The sequence below is a fragment of the Falco punctatus genome (assembly GCF_963210335.1).
Source record: "Falco punctatus genome assembly, chromosome: 9".
Lineage (NCBI taxonomy): Eukaryota > Metazoa > Chordata > Aves > Falconiformes > Falconidae > Falco > Falco punctatus.
Window position 1 is genome coordinate 28,451,712 of NC_137589.1, and position 18,555 is coordinate 28,470,266.

Here is an 18,555-nt window from a genome sequence, read left to right on the forward strand (position 1 = left end):
TCTCCCCTGCTGTGGGGCTGGGGGCTCTGCAGCCCCCCACTGGTGCTGCTGTGGCAGCTGCAGGGTCATCCCTGCACCTCATGTCACCTCTGAGCCCTACAGACATGCTCCCCCCAGTGTCACCCCATCCGCTGGAGGGTCTGGCTGCGGGAGAAGTGGCAGCTCCTGGTGCTGCAGCCGGGGCTTTCGTTCTCACCCAGCAGCACGGGAGCTGAGCCCCCCAGGTGGGCTGGGGCACCACCGCTCCCTTGCCCTGCTACTGCTCCCAGCACTCTGCCCTGCCCCTGCATCCTCTGGGCCTGAATTATCCCAGCTCATCAGAGAGCAGTTCTCCAGAAAATAGCTCCGGATTTTTCCCTACAAAAAAAAAAAAAAATCAAACTAAAGCATTTCAGAAAATAGCTTCGCAAAAAAAAAGGGAAAAAAATCCAGGCTTATTCAGCTGTAAGTCCCACCATTTTCTAGGTAGGCACAAATTGCTTCTGCTGCACCTGAGAAATTATTAAAACTTTGAGAATCTTTTCTTCTTTCTTCTATTACTTTTGTTCTTACAATCCTTCAATAGCTGAGCAAGTGATATTGCATTTAAGGGTTTTCTTTTTTTTCCTTTTACAAGAGTTTCAAAGCTTTGAAAAGTGTCAGCGTAGGGAATAAAAGATGAGAAAAGAGAGGAGGAAATCCAGCATGAATGTCAGGCAGTCTTCAAGCAGCTTTGGGGCAGGGGAGAAAAAGAGAAAAACAAGACAAGGAAAACATGAAAACAGAGCGCTTCCAAATTTCAAACAGCTTTCTGGTTTAGGAAACTGAAAGGAAAAAATTGTTTCAAAATACGCTATTAAAAATTTAAATGAAAATTGTTTCCATAGAATAGTTTTCAATCTAATTAGTTTTGGGTACAAAATTTTTCAGTAATTTTTATACGGAAAAAGTATAGGCTTTATAGTTTATATTTCACGTCATTAATAATAATAATTCTACCTCGGTATAATAATAAAAATCCTCAATTTCCACACTTCCAGCAAATGTCTGGGTTCAGTCCCATCCTCACTAGTCCAGGAGTAATTTTTTAAGTGGAGACTCATTTTTGGCTCAGGTTTTTGCTTTTCTCTTTTTTTCTTTGGAGGACTGTTCTGTCTTTATCGTTGTTCATTCCTGCAAATACTGCCACACGCACAAATTCCAGAATGAGTTCAATATTAATCAGCAAATAAGTTTTTTTGCAGCCCAGCCTGATCACTGTCTAAAAGCCACTTTCTAAATAAGTATTTGATGAGTATTTGTATATTTGATGTTTGCATTGTTCTAAGTGACTTTTAACATTAGGTTCTGTCACCCACTTTCGTTTCGAGTTAGCACGTTCACATGCACTTACATTTGAATTTGTGTTTGGCTTGCATTTTATAGAGCTGTATTTGAACGACTTTCAAAAAAACAATCCAGATTTTGGAATGATTCAGTTTTGTATGACGTATCTGTCACAGCTGCCCGTGCAGGAGAAGGCGATCTGTGCTTCTGGAAGCCCCTGTGCTGGTGGCCCTGGGCAGCGCTGCCTGTCCGGGGGAGCTGGACTGCGCTGGTCCCCAGGCAGCCCCAGCCCCACTGCACAGGCATCACGGGGCTGCTGAGCTGCAGCCCTCTAAGATCAGCTGTGAGGTGGGCTGATGTTTTTCCAAAACACTGTTTATTACCATTTCCACAATCAGTTCTTCTTGGGTTTGTGTCAGCCCCCCATGGCACCCCCAGACAGGCAGCGAGGGACAGGGAGCAAGGCTGGTCCTGGGGGGCAGGCTCGGGCTCATCTTTCCAGCTCTGCAGATTAGGGCTGCCCAGCTCCTCTGTGAGCCTCCCCAGGTGGCTGTGATATTTCTAAAGGACTTGTCCATGTGCCACAGTAAGCTCATTAGCTAATTCCCTTATTACACAGCATCAACTGAAGCATGTGTGTTTGGGCTTCCAGGCAGCCTCCTCTCGCCTTTCTCCCGAGCTCTTCTCTCCTCCTCATACTCCCTTCCCTTTGTTTTAGCTAAGAAGGCAGGTTGATAAAAGTCCCCTTGGCCCAGCCATTTTCGGGTGTACGCTCATCCCTCCTTTTCCGCCAGTCCCAGTCCTGGGGTACCCCCAGTGCGGGGGGCTGCTGCAGGCTGGGGCTGCAGTGGGCAGGACCCTACTTGCCCAGTGGTGCAGTGCAGCACTTTCACCTCTGCCAAAGTGGCTTTTCAAGCCCGTTCACATTTCCACGTCAATCTCAGAGCCCAGCTGAGTGAACGTGCTGAGGGTTTGATTCAGGCAAAGTGAGGAGCAGGGAGGTTCCTAGGAAAGAAGTTGTGGCGTGAAGCCACTGTGGTGGGATGCTGCTCTTTGCAGGGTCGCTCCGGGTTTTCAGAGGGTTGATGGGCTCTTACATGTTGTTTGAGCTCCTTGCCCCTGATCCCAAACCCAGCAGATGCTCACCAAGAGCCAGGGAGTCAGAGTCCATGGGGCCAAGCCTTTCGCCCCCAACCATGGGGAGGCTGGAGGCCCTCTTCCCTTGCCGTCTGCTCTGGGAGAAGCCCGGTCACAACCCCTGCTCGGGGAAGAGGGATGGAGCCGGCATCCCACCCTCTTCCTTCTGGGGGGCCACACACCGCAAAATCCACCTCGCGCCGGCGCTTTCCGGCTCTCTGTGAGAATGTGCAGTTTGTGGCTCCTTCATTGACTTTGAAGAATGTTCCTTTATTCACAATGTTATTTCCTTTAATCACTGTGAGGTTGCAGGAAATCTTCTTGGAAAATTATTTCAGATTGGCTGTAATCACCGTAATGTCACAGGGATGGAAAACTCACTTGAACTTGTTTTTATTTTACCCTAAAAAGTCACTGTCCCCAGAAGGTTCAGATGAATTTGGATAAACAGGCGAGTTCCGAGGATTTAGTTGTTTTTGAGAAGGTTTTTTTCCCAAATGAACCTCTGTGGCTTTCCAAGTTCCTGAGCTTTACTCAAGATCAGGGGTGCAGAACTGAAGGGAAAACGGGCCATTGGCATAAACAGATTGAGGACAGCAAATACATCATTAAGGGACACAATATGCAAGTAGAGATAACGAACCAGTAAGTGACAATTTTGGCCATCAGCTAAGAGCTGAACCAACTGAATTTTCTTTTACTTGAGGATATCTATGCTGGCTGACACAGGAAAATCAAGATGTGCTAAATCATGACTTTCACGGGAGTTTAGTGCCATCTCCATGTGTCATTCTTGTGCGCAATGGAGAAACGTGGTCGAGGTGTGTGTGGCTATGTGAAAGCACAGCTGGCTGAAAAACTATTGAAAGGGCAGCGCTCAAACCTCACACGGGGTCTGGTATGTGTTGAGGGCCAGTCAGTGCTTTCATCAGTGATTTTTACCTGCAGCACCAGCCTAGTAGGGCCTGCAAGAGTGTTTTTCTTAAGAAACTGGAGAAATCTGAAATAAACCTGCCAATAAGAACAAATTTTTATGAGTTGATTTTTCCCAACATCACAAGCCCTAGCTGAGGAATGAGCAGGCTTGCTCTGTGGGAAAGTATCTGGAGGTGACAGTGGGTCCCGCAGGGAGCGCAAGGCAGCAGCAGCCCGAGTGAGAAGAGCAAAACAGGACCAGGACGTATAAACAAGGTGTTTCTAAGACACCTGTGGTGATCCTGCTGCACTTAGAAAGTGTTAGTCTGAGCACTGAATCCCACTTGGGGCTCAGTGCTTCAAGTTGTGGTTCTTGGAGAAAGCCCAGGGAAGAGCAAGATCAGAAATTCAGAAAACATGATATACTGGAGAAGGCTGAAGGACCAGGGTAGCTTAGTATCAAGACAAAAAGACTGCAGGGAAATAAGATAAAAGTCTTTAAATGCAGAAAGCCCTGCCACAAAGTGTGAGATAATGGGTTATTCCTTCTTTAGAGGGTGCGTAGAAGAAGCAGCCATAGGCTCACCCTGCAATGATTGTGGTAAAAGAGATTAAAACTTGTTTTTCCTGGGAGCCGTCTTCACCTCTAGAGGCTTCTTTTAGGAAGAATTTAGGCATAAGCTCCACCAGGAAGGGTTTGCCTCATCTGGGGGCAGGCAGACAGGCTAGGTGACCTTTCAAGGGCCTTCTAGGCTTATTTTTTATAATTCTGTGAATACAGATACTAAAAAGACAGAAGATCATTTTGCCTCTGGCAAGTCTATTCGGGACTGGTCCTTGCCAGGTGTGTTTTGCTTCAGCTGTAAACGTCATCTAGGTTTCCATCATCTTCATCAGCATTTTTTTGTTATATATTCCTAAGCATTTTTTTCTATGCAGTTTTTCCCCCATTTCTGTACATCCCTGTGGTCCTACTTTTCCTGGAATGGTTATATGTCTTATGTGGTCCTCCCAAGCCCTGCAGAGAAAGACCTTCTCTTCCCCACCTGATGGACCATATGCCTATACTTGGGATCCAAGAGCATCCTGGGGCAGACCCCATCTCACTCCTGAATTTGCCTGGTGACAGACTCCTGGTGTTGCAAGCTAATGTCTCGCTCATGGTTTCATTCCCATCACAAGGTCCCTGTGGGTTGTCCGTGGGCTGGGTGTTTTTCTGTTTCTAAAAAAGGACTAACAACTGTTGTCCCCCTCCATCTGTGGGTTTGCAGATGTCGACTGTTCAGTGTTTATGCTGAGTTCGTGCAATGGGAATTTTTCTGTGCATATTGGTAACACGATGTGTTTTGACTCATGATGTTTAAGATCAGAGTTAGTCATTAGATCACCTATGCTGATCTCCCTGACTGCCTTGTCTTGTCACTCTGGATCCGAATAACTTGGGGTTTTGCTAATGCACGAAGGCATCTGGTCTGGAGGAGCGAGGGAGTTCATGGTTTGGTCTTACTTAATCACTGATGGTTAATCCACCAGCTAATCAGCATTGCTCAGAAAATGTATGTCATGTTTCTTACGCAGGTTTGTCTGGCTTTTAATTTCCAGCCATTGATTCTTGTTCTGCCTTTTTTGGCTGGAATAAAAAAGCTTTAGCTCACAGTATTTTTTTACTATGAGAGTACTTGTGCATAGCAGTCAAATTTCTTAAGCTTTTTTAAGAAGAAAACAGGTTGAGCTTGATTCTGTCACTGTCGGGTGCATTCTGCCCTTGTGCCTTTTCTGTGGCTGTTTTCTGCATCCTCTCTCATTTCACAGAATAATTTTGGCCTCAGGTTCTCTGGTGGTACAGCCCGCTGGTCAGGCCTCGATCCACCAAATTTTGGAAATGTCTGAAGATGCAGGTCCCTGTGCCAGCACTCAGCTGTGCAGCCCACCTTGTGTCGCCCCACTTCCAGCCCACATCTCCTCGGTCTGGCTGCAAGAATGCTGTGGGAGACAGTGAAAACAAGGGGCGCAGTTGGGGGATCACATCTACAACAACTTCGTCTGCATCTTTTTAAAGTGGGGCACCAGGCTAGTCACAGTATATCAGGGCTGGCTTCCCATCCCCCACTGTATAAGACACTGGCTCGTAACTCCTGTTTGCTGTGCTCCCTGCTCTAATGCTCAGGACTCATTTGCCATGTGATCCTAGCATTGAGCTCACATCCAGCTGCTCACCCCTGGAACCCCAAGCCACCCCAGAGGGATAGTACACTTCCTATGCCAGCACACCCAACTTAGCATTTGGCTTGGTCAAAACCCATGACCAGGTGACTCCATCCCCTCTATCACACACGGGATTGCAGCCCAGGTTGGCAGCAATGAGTTGGTGCTGACTTCCAGCTCGCTTGTGTCTGTGCTGGGTACCCAGAGTCCAGTGCTGGCTTTTCTTGATACCATTTCAGCAAAATCACCCTGTTAATAAGAACTTCTAGAGTCTGGTTAGGATGTAGGTAGTGGGTGGGCAATTAGCATTAATTAGGACAGATACTTAACTGGAATATTGTTACGCACCTTGCAGATACCTAAGGGTCTGACACCCACAGCCTCACTGCTCCTTGTTTCTCTGAAGCTGTTGTTTGGTCTTACAGGCAGTTCACATCCCTGCTTGAGTCTCACAGAGACCTCTGTTTCCCATTTTCAAGCAAGATTCCCTTGGAAGATACTATGAAGACAACTATGGACTAATAATATCTTCACCATATATGGTGTATCTCATCTTCAGTTTGTGAGCGTGCATTACCCAGCAGCATGCAGCCAGCTGCTTGTGAGTGACTGCATGTCATCCAGCATAGCACAGCCGTGCACTGCAGAGACCCAAGGCTCGGGTACAAAACCTGGTACATTTGGGCCAGGCCCCTGCTTTTCCTTCCATGAAATATCAATGCTGGACGGGTTTGGCCTGTGCAGTGCAGATGACTGCTAGCGCTTACGTGTGCTTTTATAGTGTAGCATTTCAAAGGGCTGCTTGCAAGGAGGTGCATGCACTTTTCCTGTACGTCTGGCCAAAAATCCAATACTTAAGAGCGTCAGTGAACCCTACAGTTTCATAGAACATGCCATTTTGATGTTCACAAAAGACAAAGCACTGCCAAAACCTGGAGAACAGCATGGAAGGTGCCAGCATTACTTTCCTGCTCCTGGCTTCATTCAGTTTTATTTCTCGCTCTGCCACTCCATGACCGTCCATCTGGCTTGTTCCTGCACTGCATGGGTCCCAGCTCTGTGAGGAATTGTGGTGGGACGTAGCCCCAGCTGCACTGAGGCCCAGGTTTAGCCTTGCTCTTTGCCAGCAGCTTGGAGGTGGCCAAGGTGTAAGCAGCAGCACCAGTGCCAGTGGGACATGTGCAAGGCTGGGGAAGTGCAGGTGCCCAGCTCTGGAGGGCAGGTACATCCCCAAGTGCCAGCCATGCCATCAGGGGCATCTTTTTGTGTAGGCCAGCCCCCCCAAACCTGCCCAAACGTGCCAGGGGCTCTCTAATGGCCAGGCGGGAGGACAGACCTGGTGTTTCCAGGTCTCTCATGAGATCCGCCAAGTTCTCTTCCCGCACTAATCTTGTCCTTCTATCCAAAACAATTATGGAGGGCTTGTTGTTTTTGGCATAGTCCTTTATTTACAAATCTCATCCTGCTTATAGCTCATGGTTTCATTATCCTCTAGATGTTTACAGAGCTCCTTTTCTTAATATTTGTGCCATTATTTTACTAGGGACCCGGGTGAGACTTTCCAGACAGTAATTGTCTGGCTTATCCTCTCCCCCACCAGCTCTTGCTGCAGAAGCGCACATCTTCCTGCTGTCCCTGCCTGCCTGGGTGCCTGGCAGGACAGGGGTGGGCAGGACCGTAGGCAGTAGCAAAGTGTATCTCTGCTCTGAGGATGTGGCAATGGATGTGCAGAGGGAGCAGCTGCGCCCCACCACCCACACTGCGTGTGCACCCCCCAGCCCCTTGTTGCTGCACCTGAGTCACTGATGTCTTCCCGAAGCCTCGTGCTCCTGACAGGCACCTCCTGTCCCCCCTTGCCCTCACGCTCACTGCTCCCAGGTTCAGGGTACGGGTGCATATTTCTGGCTGGGGGATTAGCCCCTCGGCAGGTTTTCAGCTGGCTGGGGACCATGTCCTGGGAAGGCAGACAGAGGCAAACCCAGCGCTGGGATTTTGGGTCATTAGCATGGTGCATACGTGGGTCGACGGTTTATGCTGTGCATCGCTCTGATGCTGGTCCCTGCCCCTGGGCTGTCTGTCACAGGGGCTTGTTTAACCTTCTTTGCCACAATATCTCGCAGTCTTTAATCTGTTTATCCTCGTAACCCCGCTATGAGGTGAAGGATAGTTATCCTCATTTCAGAGGTAGGGAACTGAAGGGATTCTTTTCAAATGTAGATCAGTGTTTAATGATGCAGAGATAAAGATTTTAAAAACATGCCTGAGACAGCAGGCGTATGGCATGTAACTGAGCTGGGTGTTTCTGCAAATCCCATTAAGTGCCTCTGCCTTTTTCAGCTGGTGCTGTCTCGGGCAGAGCTGGCACAGGGACCCGTGGAGGTGCCAGGCAGGCTCCAGGCTCCCGGCCTCATGAGGTGGGCACAGGCAGGGCAGAGGGAGACAGAGCTGACCCCCGCGTCTGCTGTTCAGTTTCCCTGGGTGCACTGCAGGTGTGCAGTGCCACAGCAGCCTCTGCTCAAAGCAGGCTCTGAAACCTGAATTGCATGAGTGCGTAAGATCCTTGGCTGCATTTAGGGATGAAACCTAAAGCCTTTTTGTGCTGCAAACCTGCACATAAATGTGTAAGGTGGGGAATACAAGGGGGTACGTGTGCAGCATCACTCTGGCTGTGCAAGGCAGGCCATGCCAAGCCCTTTGCACTGCTGAATAGGGAGCAAGCAGTAACATCAACCTCTCTTTGCTGTCACTGCCTGGGCAGTTGGTATCTGCAGTAGATCTAGTTAAAAAACCCAAGCTGTGGTTTCTGTGCAGTGATCCTGGCAGGAGGTGTTACCAGCTGCCATGCAGGCTCTTCCCGGCGGCTGGCCGGTGGGGTTTGGTGCAGGTCTCCCTTCTGTTCCTGGGCAATTGTTGCTGTGCTTGTGGGAATGCAGTGGCTTGGGCTTCGTGGAGGTCAGTGCCTTTGTCTTGTTGCAGGGAGTTTATCTCTGCGGATCTTGCCTGCTTTCCTGGGTCAGGCTTTACCTCCGCTGTTATCAGCAAATGCAGGAACAGCCCGGTCCAGAGCCAGGCTGTGTAGGAACCTTCGACCCCCTTGCAGGGGGAGGCAGCGCTCTCTCATCTCTCCCATGCTAACGGGCACTCGCCAGGCCCGAGCCCGAGGGCTGGAGATGGAACATGCCATGCCCCATGGTCCCCGTTCCCCCTGCATCACTTCGGCAGCGCCGTTCCCATGCACCCCACAGGCAGCAGGCAGAGTGCTGGCAGCAGCTTCGTGCTTGCAGCATGGCCATGCGTTTTGCAGTGGCAGCTACAAGCAGCAGCAAAGGAGGAGGCAGCAGAGCTGGCGGGGCCCTCCCTGCTCTCACCTCCCGTTGGGTCCTCCACCCCAAACACACGGGGGACAGATCCCCAGTGGTAGCACCAGCAGCACTGATTCCCCCTTCTCTGGCAGGCTGCCCCATCCCAGCGCACCCTCCCCTTCCCAGCAGCTCCAGCCGGACCCCTCCAGCTGTCTCCACAAACCCAAACCATTAGCATTTCCTGTTCAAACATTTCCAATAAATAAATGGAGACATCATGCCACAAGCCCACAAGTGACCCAGAGGTGGGTCCAAGGCCGGGATGGACACGACCACCCAGCGCCCGATCCCCTGGCTGGGCGCCAGCCCTGCCTTTGTTTGAATTCCCGGGTGAGTAAGCGCTTGGCTGACGCCAGCCAAAATGCCATAAGAAATTATTTTTCATATTAAATAAATTGTTTTCAGTAAATCTGCTCCTACACCAAGGTCCAGTAGCTACCCACAGCACCAGGCTCCCTGCAAGGGATCTGGAGTTCTCTTTCCTGGCCTCATCCCAGCTGTGCCAGGGCACATGCCTTGCCCAGAGGGCTTCAGCTGGGTCCAGCTGTGCTGAAGATGCCTTCATCCTGCTGGCCCCAGGGGTGCAGCCAGGCTCCTGCAGCTGCCCAGCAGCCTGGCTGTACCACAGCAGGGCAGCTCCCTGTGACACATCTGGTGTCTGTCCCAAGGCACGAGCCAGTGTTGCTGGTGAAGGGGTAGAGGCTTGGGCAGGGGATTCGCTGCCTCTGGGGGTGGCAGCAATCTCTCTGCATCAGACCTCCAGAAAACAGCTTCCTTGCCTCTGCAAGTCCATGCCTTGACATAGTGGTGCCTGTCCTCTTCTGGGGCTGGCTCAGGTACCAACAGGCCAGTCTTTTCTCCATTGGTCCTCTGTAGCCTTGGGAAGCCATCTTTAATGCACCAGGGTACTGGGTGTCAGCACCTGGGCAGGTCGTGGTCCATGGGCTGGTCCCCCAACATCTGCCTGTAGGTGCTGATGCAAAAGGAAAAATTAGGGGAAAGCAGGTCTCTGAAACATGCTTTTCTAGCCCCAGTGGCTCGTCCTGTGGTGAGCACTGGGACCAGCCCGTCCCTTGCCCCTCTCAGGGCCAGTGTTGCTCTGAGGTAGCTGTGCTCCTCTGAGGTGCCTAGGGGACGAGCAGATGCAGAGGAGGTGAGCATGGCCATGGGGTAGGTCCTGAGTGGTCCATGGGCTGTGCTGGGACTCCAGGGACAGCAGGACTAATGTGCATAATGGGTTAAAATAGAGAAATGGTGAACTTCTGGCTGTGCCAGGGCAGCAGCGATGGTAGGAGAGGCTTGAGCCTTATTGGGTTGGTGGATGTGCTCCTTCTTTGGAAGGAGCTTTGTCCTCCCTGCTCTCGGTTGCTCTCTGGCTTTCAGCTGAAAGTAAAGAAGTTGGGTTTGGAGCTAACCAAGCTCTGTCATGGTGGCAATTAGAAAAAATACCAGGAACACAGCTTCCATTATTTTTTTTTTTAAATTGTTTTGCTGAAGCCAAAACTTCCTGCAAGAATATGATGTTTAAAAGCAAAATTTTGCTGTTGAAATTTTCTGAAGCATTTAAAGAGCTTGAAATGCTCTTTGAAAGAGAAGGTATAGATGTTCTGCTCCAGAAGTTTTCATTCAGTGTGGTGTTATGCTCCAGCATTATGCGACTTCAGAAACTGCAATGCATTTGAAATGAATTGTTTTATGGAGAAATGATGAAGTATTTTCTGATTTGTAATTTTTTCATTTCTTTAGAGCTTCTGCCTTGCTCAAGGGAAACTCCTGTTGCTCCCACCTACAGCAGGTGAGAGAGGAGAAAGAACGATGTGTCGGGGGCAGGCAGCTGCCACAGACACAGTACCCGAGTGAGCAGCTACCAAGCACCCGCCTGTTCATCAGCAGCTCAGCACAGTGAGAACTGATTCTATATTTTGTGCCAGTGGAAGAAATCCCTGGCACTCCCTATGTGTGTGTGCAGTGGGGCTGGTGGGGTGGGAGGTCAGGAGGTGGGTGCTGCCGGGCAGTGTGGCTGGGGGCTCAGCCTTGGGGGCACTCATGGGGCTGTGCATGGTCACTGCCCATCCCTGGCTGCGCTGGGGTCTCAGCTGCTGTCAGTGCCCTGGTGCAGCAGGAAGGCAGCAGCGGGGCCCCTTCCCAGCCCCTGACAGTGCCCCTCGGCAGGATCTGCAGCCCCGGCTGCCACCAGGGCTTGGTGCCGTCAGCGCTCCCAGGTGCTGACAGACGAACCTGGTGAGGGGCTGGCGGGGGCCGGAAGCTCCTGATCCTTCTTTATCTGCCCCTCGCCCTGCTCTCTCATCTCCCCGTCATGTTCTCCGTCTCGTCTGGTATCTCATGCTCCTATTCCTGCACCTCCCCAGCTGCTGGGGGCTGCCCACCCTTCACAGCATCCCATGGCCAGGCACTGGCCCTCGGCTCCCCCATCCCAGCCGCAGCACAGGGTCCCGGACACCCTCCAGGACCTGCTGGGCTCAATGCAAGGGGAGGCACCTCAGGTGCCCCCATCCCATGTCTGCAGGCTGAGCACCAGCCACAGTGGCAGGCGTGTGCCTGGGATGGGGCTCTGTGGCTGCAGTGCATTGCAGGTTGGAGCGGGAGGAAAGGACCAGGCCCAACTCAGCATCATCATGTGCACCACAGAGGTCAAGGAGTCTTGCTGCTGTTTTCCCCAAATGTGCTGACTGCTCCTGGGCCAGGGTCCAGCTGGGTACCAGCTCGAAAACAATCACAAGCCTTTCACTTGGCTCTCTGGGCATCCCTGATCCCCGTTGCCCCATTGCAAAGCCACTGCCCCAGCTGGGCAGTGTTGGGGTTGGGGGTGTCAAGATTCGCAGTTAATGTAGCTGCCCCTAAACACACTGCCAGAGATCAGCTAATCTGATAATTACAGCAACAAAAGCCATTTAGACAAACCATGACCTGACCCCAGGAGCTTGGAATGAAAACATTTTACCCTCCTCTGTCTGAATCCTGCATTGAGAAAACATCTGTATTTAGAGGATGGCTGGGAAAACAGCCCCTGTGCAGCACCCCCTGGGAACAGCCACAGCTCTGCTCCCTGCCCACATGCTGCCTGCACCCAGCCTCGGTCGGAGCAGGCAGGCGCCTCCGGGCAGGGCAACCTAAACCCTTGCTGAGATGCTGCGATCCAGGGTGCCCCAGTGCTGGGCAGGGCTCTTTGGTGAGGAAGAGGATGAGGCAGAGGCCAGAGGGGTGCGAGGGTGGATCTTGCAAGAGGGGATGAAGACGATGAGGTGAGTGGAGCTTATCTGCACCCTCCAAGAATGGGCTGTTTTCCAAGCCCGCGTGAGGCTCAACAGGGCAGGGAGGGCAGCAGCTGCCCCCCTGCAGTCCCCACATCACTGCAGCAGCCTGAGCTCTGCAGGAGCTGGGCTGGCTGCTCAGACCCCCTGCTTCCGGCGCCCAGGAGGGGCTGAGTGCGGGGGGCCGTGCCTTCGTGCGGCATGGCAGTGCATGCCTGGGGGGCTCCTTCGCTCTGGGTAAGGTGTGTGAGCCTTCCCGTTGACTGGCAGGTCATTGCTGGCTGTCAATCGGAGGCAGGAGATGAAGGGAGGGATGCCTCAGGGCTGGCTCCCATGTTTCTTCTGCTTTTACATATATTTTGGTGGCACCCTTTGTGTAGGCTGGGGAGATGAAAGCTCAGGGCCAGAGGGATCTTGCTAACACACAGCCACCCGGCTCGGGGGCCCGTCAGCCTGCTGCTTCGTGCCTGTTTGTCTCGTTCCTGCATCTGTTCCCAGCGGAGCCCCACTCTGTGCTGTCAAGGGCAGGGGACACCGGCCGGGCTGGGGGCAGCCAGGTGCACTGGCAGGTAACTCCTGCTGGGTCAGTGACCCCAGCCTCGCAGGCACAGGCAGTGGCACAGACAGTCTCCACCAGACCAGCAGCAGTAAGCTCACACTGCCCAGGAGCCCCCAAGGAAGGGGACCAAGATGGTGCTGATTTGGGGGAACTGCATTTTTTCCTGCAACTGGCACTGCTCAGCCTGCTCCGGCAGTCCCAAGCAGTGGCTTGGTGCAGCCAACTTGGCAGGCAGCACCCTTGTGCCTTCGTGACTTCCCTGCTCTGCACTGGGAAAGTGCTTGGCCATGTCCCCAGATATCCCAGTGCTCTTTGGAGAGTAGTAGGATTAGAAACCAGTAAGTGCAGTGAGAGCCTGCCAGTCTGGGGACTCCCCAGCACTGCTGTCTGCTCCAGAAATAGGATTCTCTAAGCAGCCTTGGTCAGCTTTTCCCATCGCAGCATCCCACTTGTTTCACTGCTTCACTCTGAGCAGACTCACCCTGCGGTGAGCTACCCTCATTTACCTCTGCTGTGCTTGTTCTCATTAGCTGCTTCCCTGCCCAGCACTGCAGCATCTCTCATTTAGCAGCATCCACAGACCTCAGGAAACCCAAGCGCTCTTCAACCAGTTGGGGTCAGAGTTAAGGGTAGGGTTAGAGTTAAAGGTAGTGTTCAGAGATGCCCTCCCAGCACCTTGACAGGGTCTCAGGCGTTTGCAGGGGCTCACAGCTATTGCAAGGAGCAGACCTGAAGCCTTTTCTGGGTTTTCACGCAGCCTTTTCTCAAGGCCCGGCAGAGGTTTTATCTGAATTGGCCTAAAAACCCCACCGGGGCCAAGGCTTTGGTCTAGCACTGCTGTCTCGCTCCTCTGCCTTTCCCATTACTCTTCTCTCCAAAGGCAGGAGCACTGGCATGCCGCCGCCGGGCAGCTCTGCCTTTTCCCCACTCTCATGCTAAGCGGAAAGTGCACTGGGCAGTTCTTCCAGGTGCTGCCCGGAGCCGGGAGGCGAGGGCTGTGCCCCCGGGCTCCCTCCCAGGCAGCAGGGCTGTGGAGCCACCTTCGGCATGGGAGGGGGGCCAGGAGCCGAACTGGTTTTCAGAGGGATTTTGGCTGGGCTAACAAAGGGAGTGGATGACACGGGTTGTCTGCAAAAGCGTTTGGGGACAGCACGGCCTTTCCCGTCCCGTATCCCCGTGTTTTATGTCACGAGGGGTGGGGGAGTCGCACCGCCGGGGCTGTTGTTCGCGACGTCCGTCCCGTTTCCCTGGAAGCCTTTCCCAGATGCCGCAGGATCGCGGGCGAATTCCCACAAACTTCAAAAGCCGCTTGAGACGGGCGGCGGGTTCCTAACGGGGCCGGCCACGCACCACGGGCGGCTGCGAGCCCCCTCCCCGGGGAGGCAGGACTGCTGGGGCGGCCCCGGGCCACCTCCCGCCGGGCCGAGCCGGTGACGCCTTGCGGTGCCGCTCCCCGCGGGGCTGCGGGCCGAGCGGCGGGGCGGTGGGGCGGCGCTGCCGGCGGCGGCGGTGCGCGGGCCGGCTCTGCCCTCTGCCGACACCCCCCGGCACAGCCGCCGTGCCCGGCCGTGCGCCGGGGCCCCTGCGCTCGGGGAGGAGGGTCCCGAGCAAACGTGGCCTCAAACGCTCCCCCTGGGCCAGAGCAGGGCTCGCCTTGGCCACCGGCCAGAGGCTTTCGCTGGGAGGGGAGACACCCCCAGGTGACCCCGAGGTTTCCTCGGGGCTGGGAGGGTCTCACGGGGTCACCCCACAGCGCCTGACCTGGAGGTGGCTGGGAGTCGGGAAAGTGCCTTAAAATCCTGGGGCAGGTGCGCCGGAGGGTCCCCCCCGTGACCCGCCCGGGCGGAACCCACCCGCCTTCACAGCCGCCCTCATCCCGCACCCGGGTCACTGCACCCCGGGGACCACCCTGCACCCCGGGCGCTGCCCGCCTGGGCACGGCCCCCCGGCACCTTCCCGCACCCCCCCCAGGCCTTGCGCCCTGGCACCACCGTGCGCCCCCGGGCACGGCCCTCCTGGGGCTGCCGTGCACCCCAGCTTTGCGCTGCAGGGCTGATCTGCACCCACACAATATGCTGCACCCCGGGTCACCTGCGGGGACCGTGCCGTGCCCGCCGAGCAGCGCACCCCCGAGCAGTGCCGCAGAGCAGCGCTGCCTCGGGCACGGCACCCCGGACGCCGCACCCCAGGGCCACCCCGCACCCCCATCACGGCAGCTCCGGGGCGGGCCCGCCACGCGCGCAGAGCAGGGGGCGGGGCCCGGGCGGCGCCGGCCGCCAATAGGTAGCGCCTGCGTCCCCGCGCCGCCGCGTCACCGGGCGCCGCCACCGCCGCCGCCATTGGCTGCCCGCGCTCCCCGCGGGGGGCGCCGCTGGCCGGCGCCGGGGGCGGGCCCTCCCGCTGCTCGCTGATTGGCGGCGGCCCGCGGCGGCCCTGCACGCCGGTGAAGGTGAGCGTCTCCTCCAGGCACCGCGCGCTGCCCGGAGCGCAGCGCAGCGCAGCGGAGGGGGCTGCGCCGCCATGGCTGCCTCCATCTTCACTGCCGTGCCCCGCGCCCCGCCTGTCGCCGTCTTCAAGCTCACGGCGGACTTCCGGGAGGACGGGGACGCGCGGAAGGTCAACCTGGGCGTCGGCGGTGAGTCCGCGGCCTCCCCCGGCCCGACGGGGCCCGTCCCGGCGGACAGGCCGCCCGGCGCCCTGGCGGCGGCCCCGCCACCCGCTGCAGCGGCAGGGCGGCACCCGGGCCCTAAAGGTCACCGGGCCGCGGCGAGCGCCTGGCCGGGCAGCGGGTCACCGGTGGCCGTCAAGGTCGCGGGGGCGGCGCTGCGCCGGCCTGCCCGGCGTCCTCCGCCCTCCCCCGGGCGCAGAAAGGACGGCTGTCCCTCTCCTCGCAGCCTACCGCACGGACGAGGGGCAGCCATGGGTCCTGCCGGTGGTGAAGAAGGTGGAGCAGATGATCGCCAATGACCACAGCCTGAACCACGAGTACCTGCCCATCCTGGGCCTGCCCGAGTTCCGGGCCCACGCCTCCCGCATCGCCCTGGGTGACGACAGCCCCGCCATCAAGGAGAACCGGGTAGGTGGTGGACAGGGAGCGGGGCCACTCCTTGCCCCGGGCCGCTGGTAACCCTGGGGAGTCTTCAGCAGACTGGGCAGGAGGGCACAGACATGTGGTGTAACTGTGGTTTGGCAGGATTTGGGGTTTCCTCTGATGTGGTCTTGACTGGCTGTAGGTTACTTGGTGAACCCACGTACCTCAAGCCGTTTGCACAAGTAGTTGTAGTTTTTGGGAAGGACCGAACATGGGCTGTGATTGGAATTACTTTTTTCTTTCATCTCCTGATGGTTGCCCCACAGGAGACTGAAGTCTGATAATAGGCCACCTTTCCTGAAATAAGCTGCTAGCTGGGAATCTGCTCCGTGCCAAAAAGTAACAGGAATAACTGGAGTCTATTAATAACTGTAGAAAGTGTCAGGATGGGCCTGAGCACTGAAGGAGGTTGAAGACCACTGGAAGGGGTTGCTATCCTGGCTGGGGTGACCACAGGGAGCACATCTGGGATCTCGTCTCGCTCTTGCAAGCGCTGCTGTTCTGTGCACCCCAATAGCGAGGCTGGCCTGCGTGGACCCTGCTGGCAACTCTCTCTGTTGTAGATTGGAAGCGTTCAGTCCTTGGGCGGGACAGGGGCTCTGCGTATCGGCGCAGAGTTTCTGAGGCGGTGGTACAATGGAAACAACAACACAGCGACCCCGGTTTACATCTCTGCTCCGTCCTGGGGTGAGTGCTGTCGTCAGTGCTGCTGCTTCCTTGCAGGGAGCGCCATGTGTCAGTGGGTGAGGGAGGCATGGCTGAGCTCCTTGCCAGAGGCCTGGGCAGTGAGAGGGGGGCCTTTGTCTTGTGGGTAAAAGGAGATACTCAGAATGGAGAAAGTGGCTTCCTGGAGGTGAGGCCTGCTTTTCTGAAGTGATTTCTTTCCTCAGAGAACCACAACTCTGTGTTTGTGGATGCTGGCTTTAAAGATATCAGAACCTACCGTTACTGGGATGCTGCCAAGAGGGGTCTCGATCTCCAGGGGCTGCTGGATGACATGGAGGTGAGCAGAACTGGCGTGGGACAGGCTGAGCTTGGTGCTGTGCTGTCAGCAGCTGGCTGGGTTCTTGCATGCTGTGCCTGGAAATGGATCTCTGCAAAAAGAGTCTGGTGGTGCCCAGAGCAGCTCAGGACCTCTCTCTGCTGCGGGTGCCCAGTCTCATCCGGGTGTGTGACCAAGACCTGCTCTCTCCTTAGAAAGCCCCAGAGTTCTCCATTTTCATCCTCCATGCCTGTGCGCACAACCCAACAGGCACAGACCCTACTCCTGACCAGTGGAAGCAGATTGCTGCTGTTATGAAGGTATGGGCTGTTGCTGGACTAAAGCAGTGCTGAGGGCACAAATAGCTCTTGAGCCAGCCAGAGCACTTGCATCCAAAATGGGCTCTAGGGAATGGCATGAGATGTGACAGGAGCTGGAAGAGTCCTGCAGGGCAGGTGTTGAAGGGAGAGGCTGACAGGATGCTGGTTGTCTGTGCTCAGAGGATAGAAACATACAAAGTTCTGCTCATGCCTCCAAGTTCTTGCTTTCAGTTTCTGTGGCATGGCTGCAGTGAGGTTTCTCATGCTGGAAAGATTATCCACAGGCACCTGCTTTTCACAGGTGCTGGATAGTAGGATATAAGGCAGTGCATCTTTCATGCCTGTGTCCTCAAATGCAGTTTTCTCTTGCATTTGACATTTTATTGATTGATTTAGTCTTCCTATTCTTTCACCCCAGTAGAAAGAAAATAACCCAGTTTGATGTTGCTGGACCATGTTTCCTTTGTAATCACCCGGAAGCTCGATGGTCACTTTTCCCTCCTGCAGGGACAGCGCGGGGTAAAGTGAAGGTTATGGGGAAGGGGTTTCCCTCTAACACTGTTCCTCCTTGCAGCGCCGGTTCCTGTTTCCATTCTTCGATTCAGCGTACCAAGGTTTTGCTTCTGGCAGCCTGGACAAGGATGCCGGGGCTGTGCGATACTTTGTCTCCGAGGGCTTTGAGCTCTTCTGTGCACAGTCGTTTTCCAAGAACTTTGGGCTCTACAGTGAGTGTCTGGCAGTAGCCAGCCCAGTAGCATCATACCCAGACAGATGGGGCTGGCATGCTGGGGGGTGGGGAGATCTCTGCTTTGCCATGACGTGTGGGACCAATGGCTCACCTCTCTTGGCTTGTCCACAGATGAACGTGTGGGGAACCTGACTGTGGTGGGGAAGGATGCAGACAACGTGCAGCGTGTGCTTTCCCAGATGGAGAAGATTGTGCGCACTACTTGGTCCAACCCTCCTTCACAGGGAGCACGCATTGTGGCAACTACACTTTCTTCCCCACAGCTGTTTGCCGAGTGGTATGTGTTGCCAGGGCCGGTGGAAGAGGGAAAAGGTGTGGGGAAGCTGTCTCCCTGAGTGCCAGGCTTGGCTGGATGGCTCCAAACCAGTAAGCTGCCTGTCCTCATGCTCTGCTTCTTGCCTGTTGCAGGAAGGAAAATGTGAAGACGATGGCAGATCGGGTCTTGTTGATGCGGTCAGAGCTCCGGTCTCGACTGGAGTCCCTTGGGACCCCAGGCACCTGGAACCACATCACAGAGCAGATCGGCATGTTTAGCTTCACAGGGTTGAACCGTAAGTACCGAGTGGCCTGGTGAAGGGAGAATTGGGTGACCACAGTTTTGCTGGGGGTGAACTGGGCTGAAGTGGTCCAGGCGGGAATCTCTTTGGGACCTCACTGAA

General features: G+C 54.9%; 1 protein-coding gene across 2 annotated transcripts in view; it reads left to right on the plus strand.

The window, feature by feature from the left end:
- Window positions 1-18,555, plus strand: part of GOT1 (glutamic-oxaloacetic transaminase 1) — a gene marked incomplete at its 5' end in the record, with an annotated part of 28,359 nt that overhangs the window by 8,906 nt on the left and 898 nt on the right. Inside the window, 8 exons of one of the 2 annotated variants that reach the window (XM_080402345.1) lie at window positions 15,131-15,390; window positions 15,650-15,831; window positions 16,410-16,533; window positions 16,737-16,849; window positions 17,044-17,148; window positions 17,723-17,873; window positions 18,008-18,173; window positions 18,305-18,447. In XM_080402345.1, the coding sequence (XP_080258471.1) occupies window positions 15,276-15,390; window positions 15,650-15,831; window positions 16,410-16,533; window positions 16,737-16,849; window positions 17,044-17,148; window positions 17,723-17,873; window positions 18,008-18,173; window positions 18,305-18,447 (1,099 nt within the window). Of the gene's footprint in view, window positions 1-15,130; window positions 15,391-15,649; window positions 15,832-16,409; window positions 16,534-16,736; window positions 16,850-17,043; window positions 17,149-17,722; window positions 17,874-18,007; window positions 18,174-18,304; window positions 18,448-18,555 lie in introns of those variants that run through there. The other variant, XM_080402344.1, reaches the window with a different exon arrangement.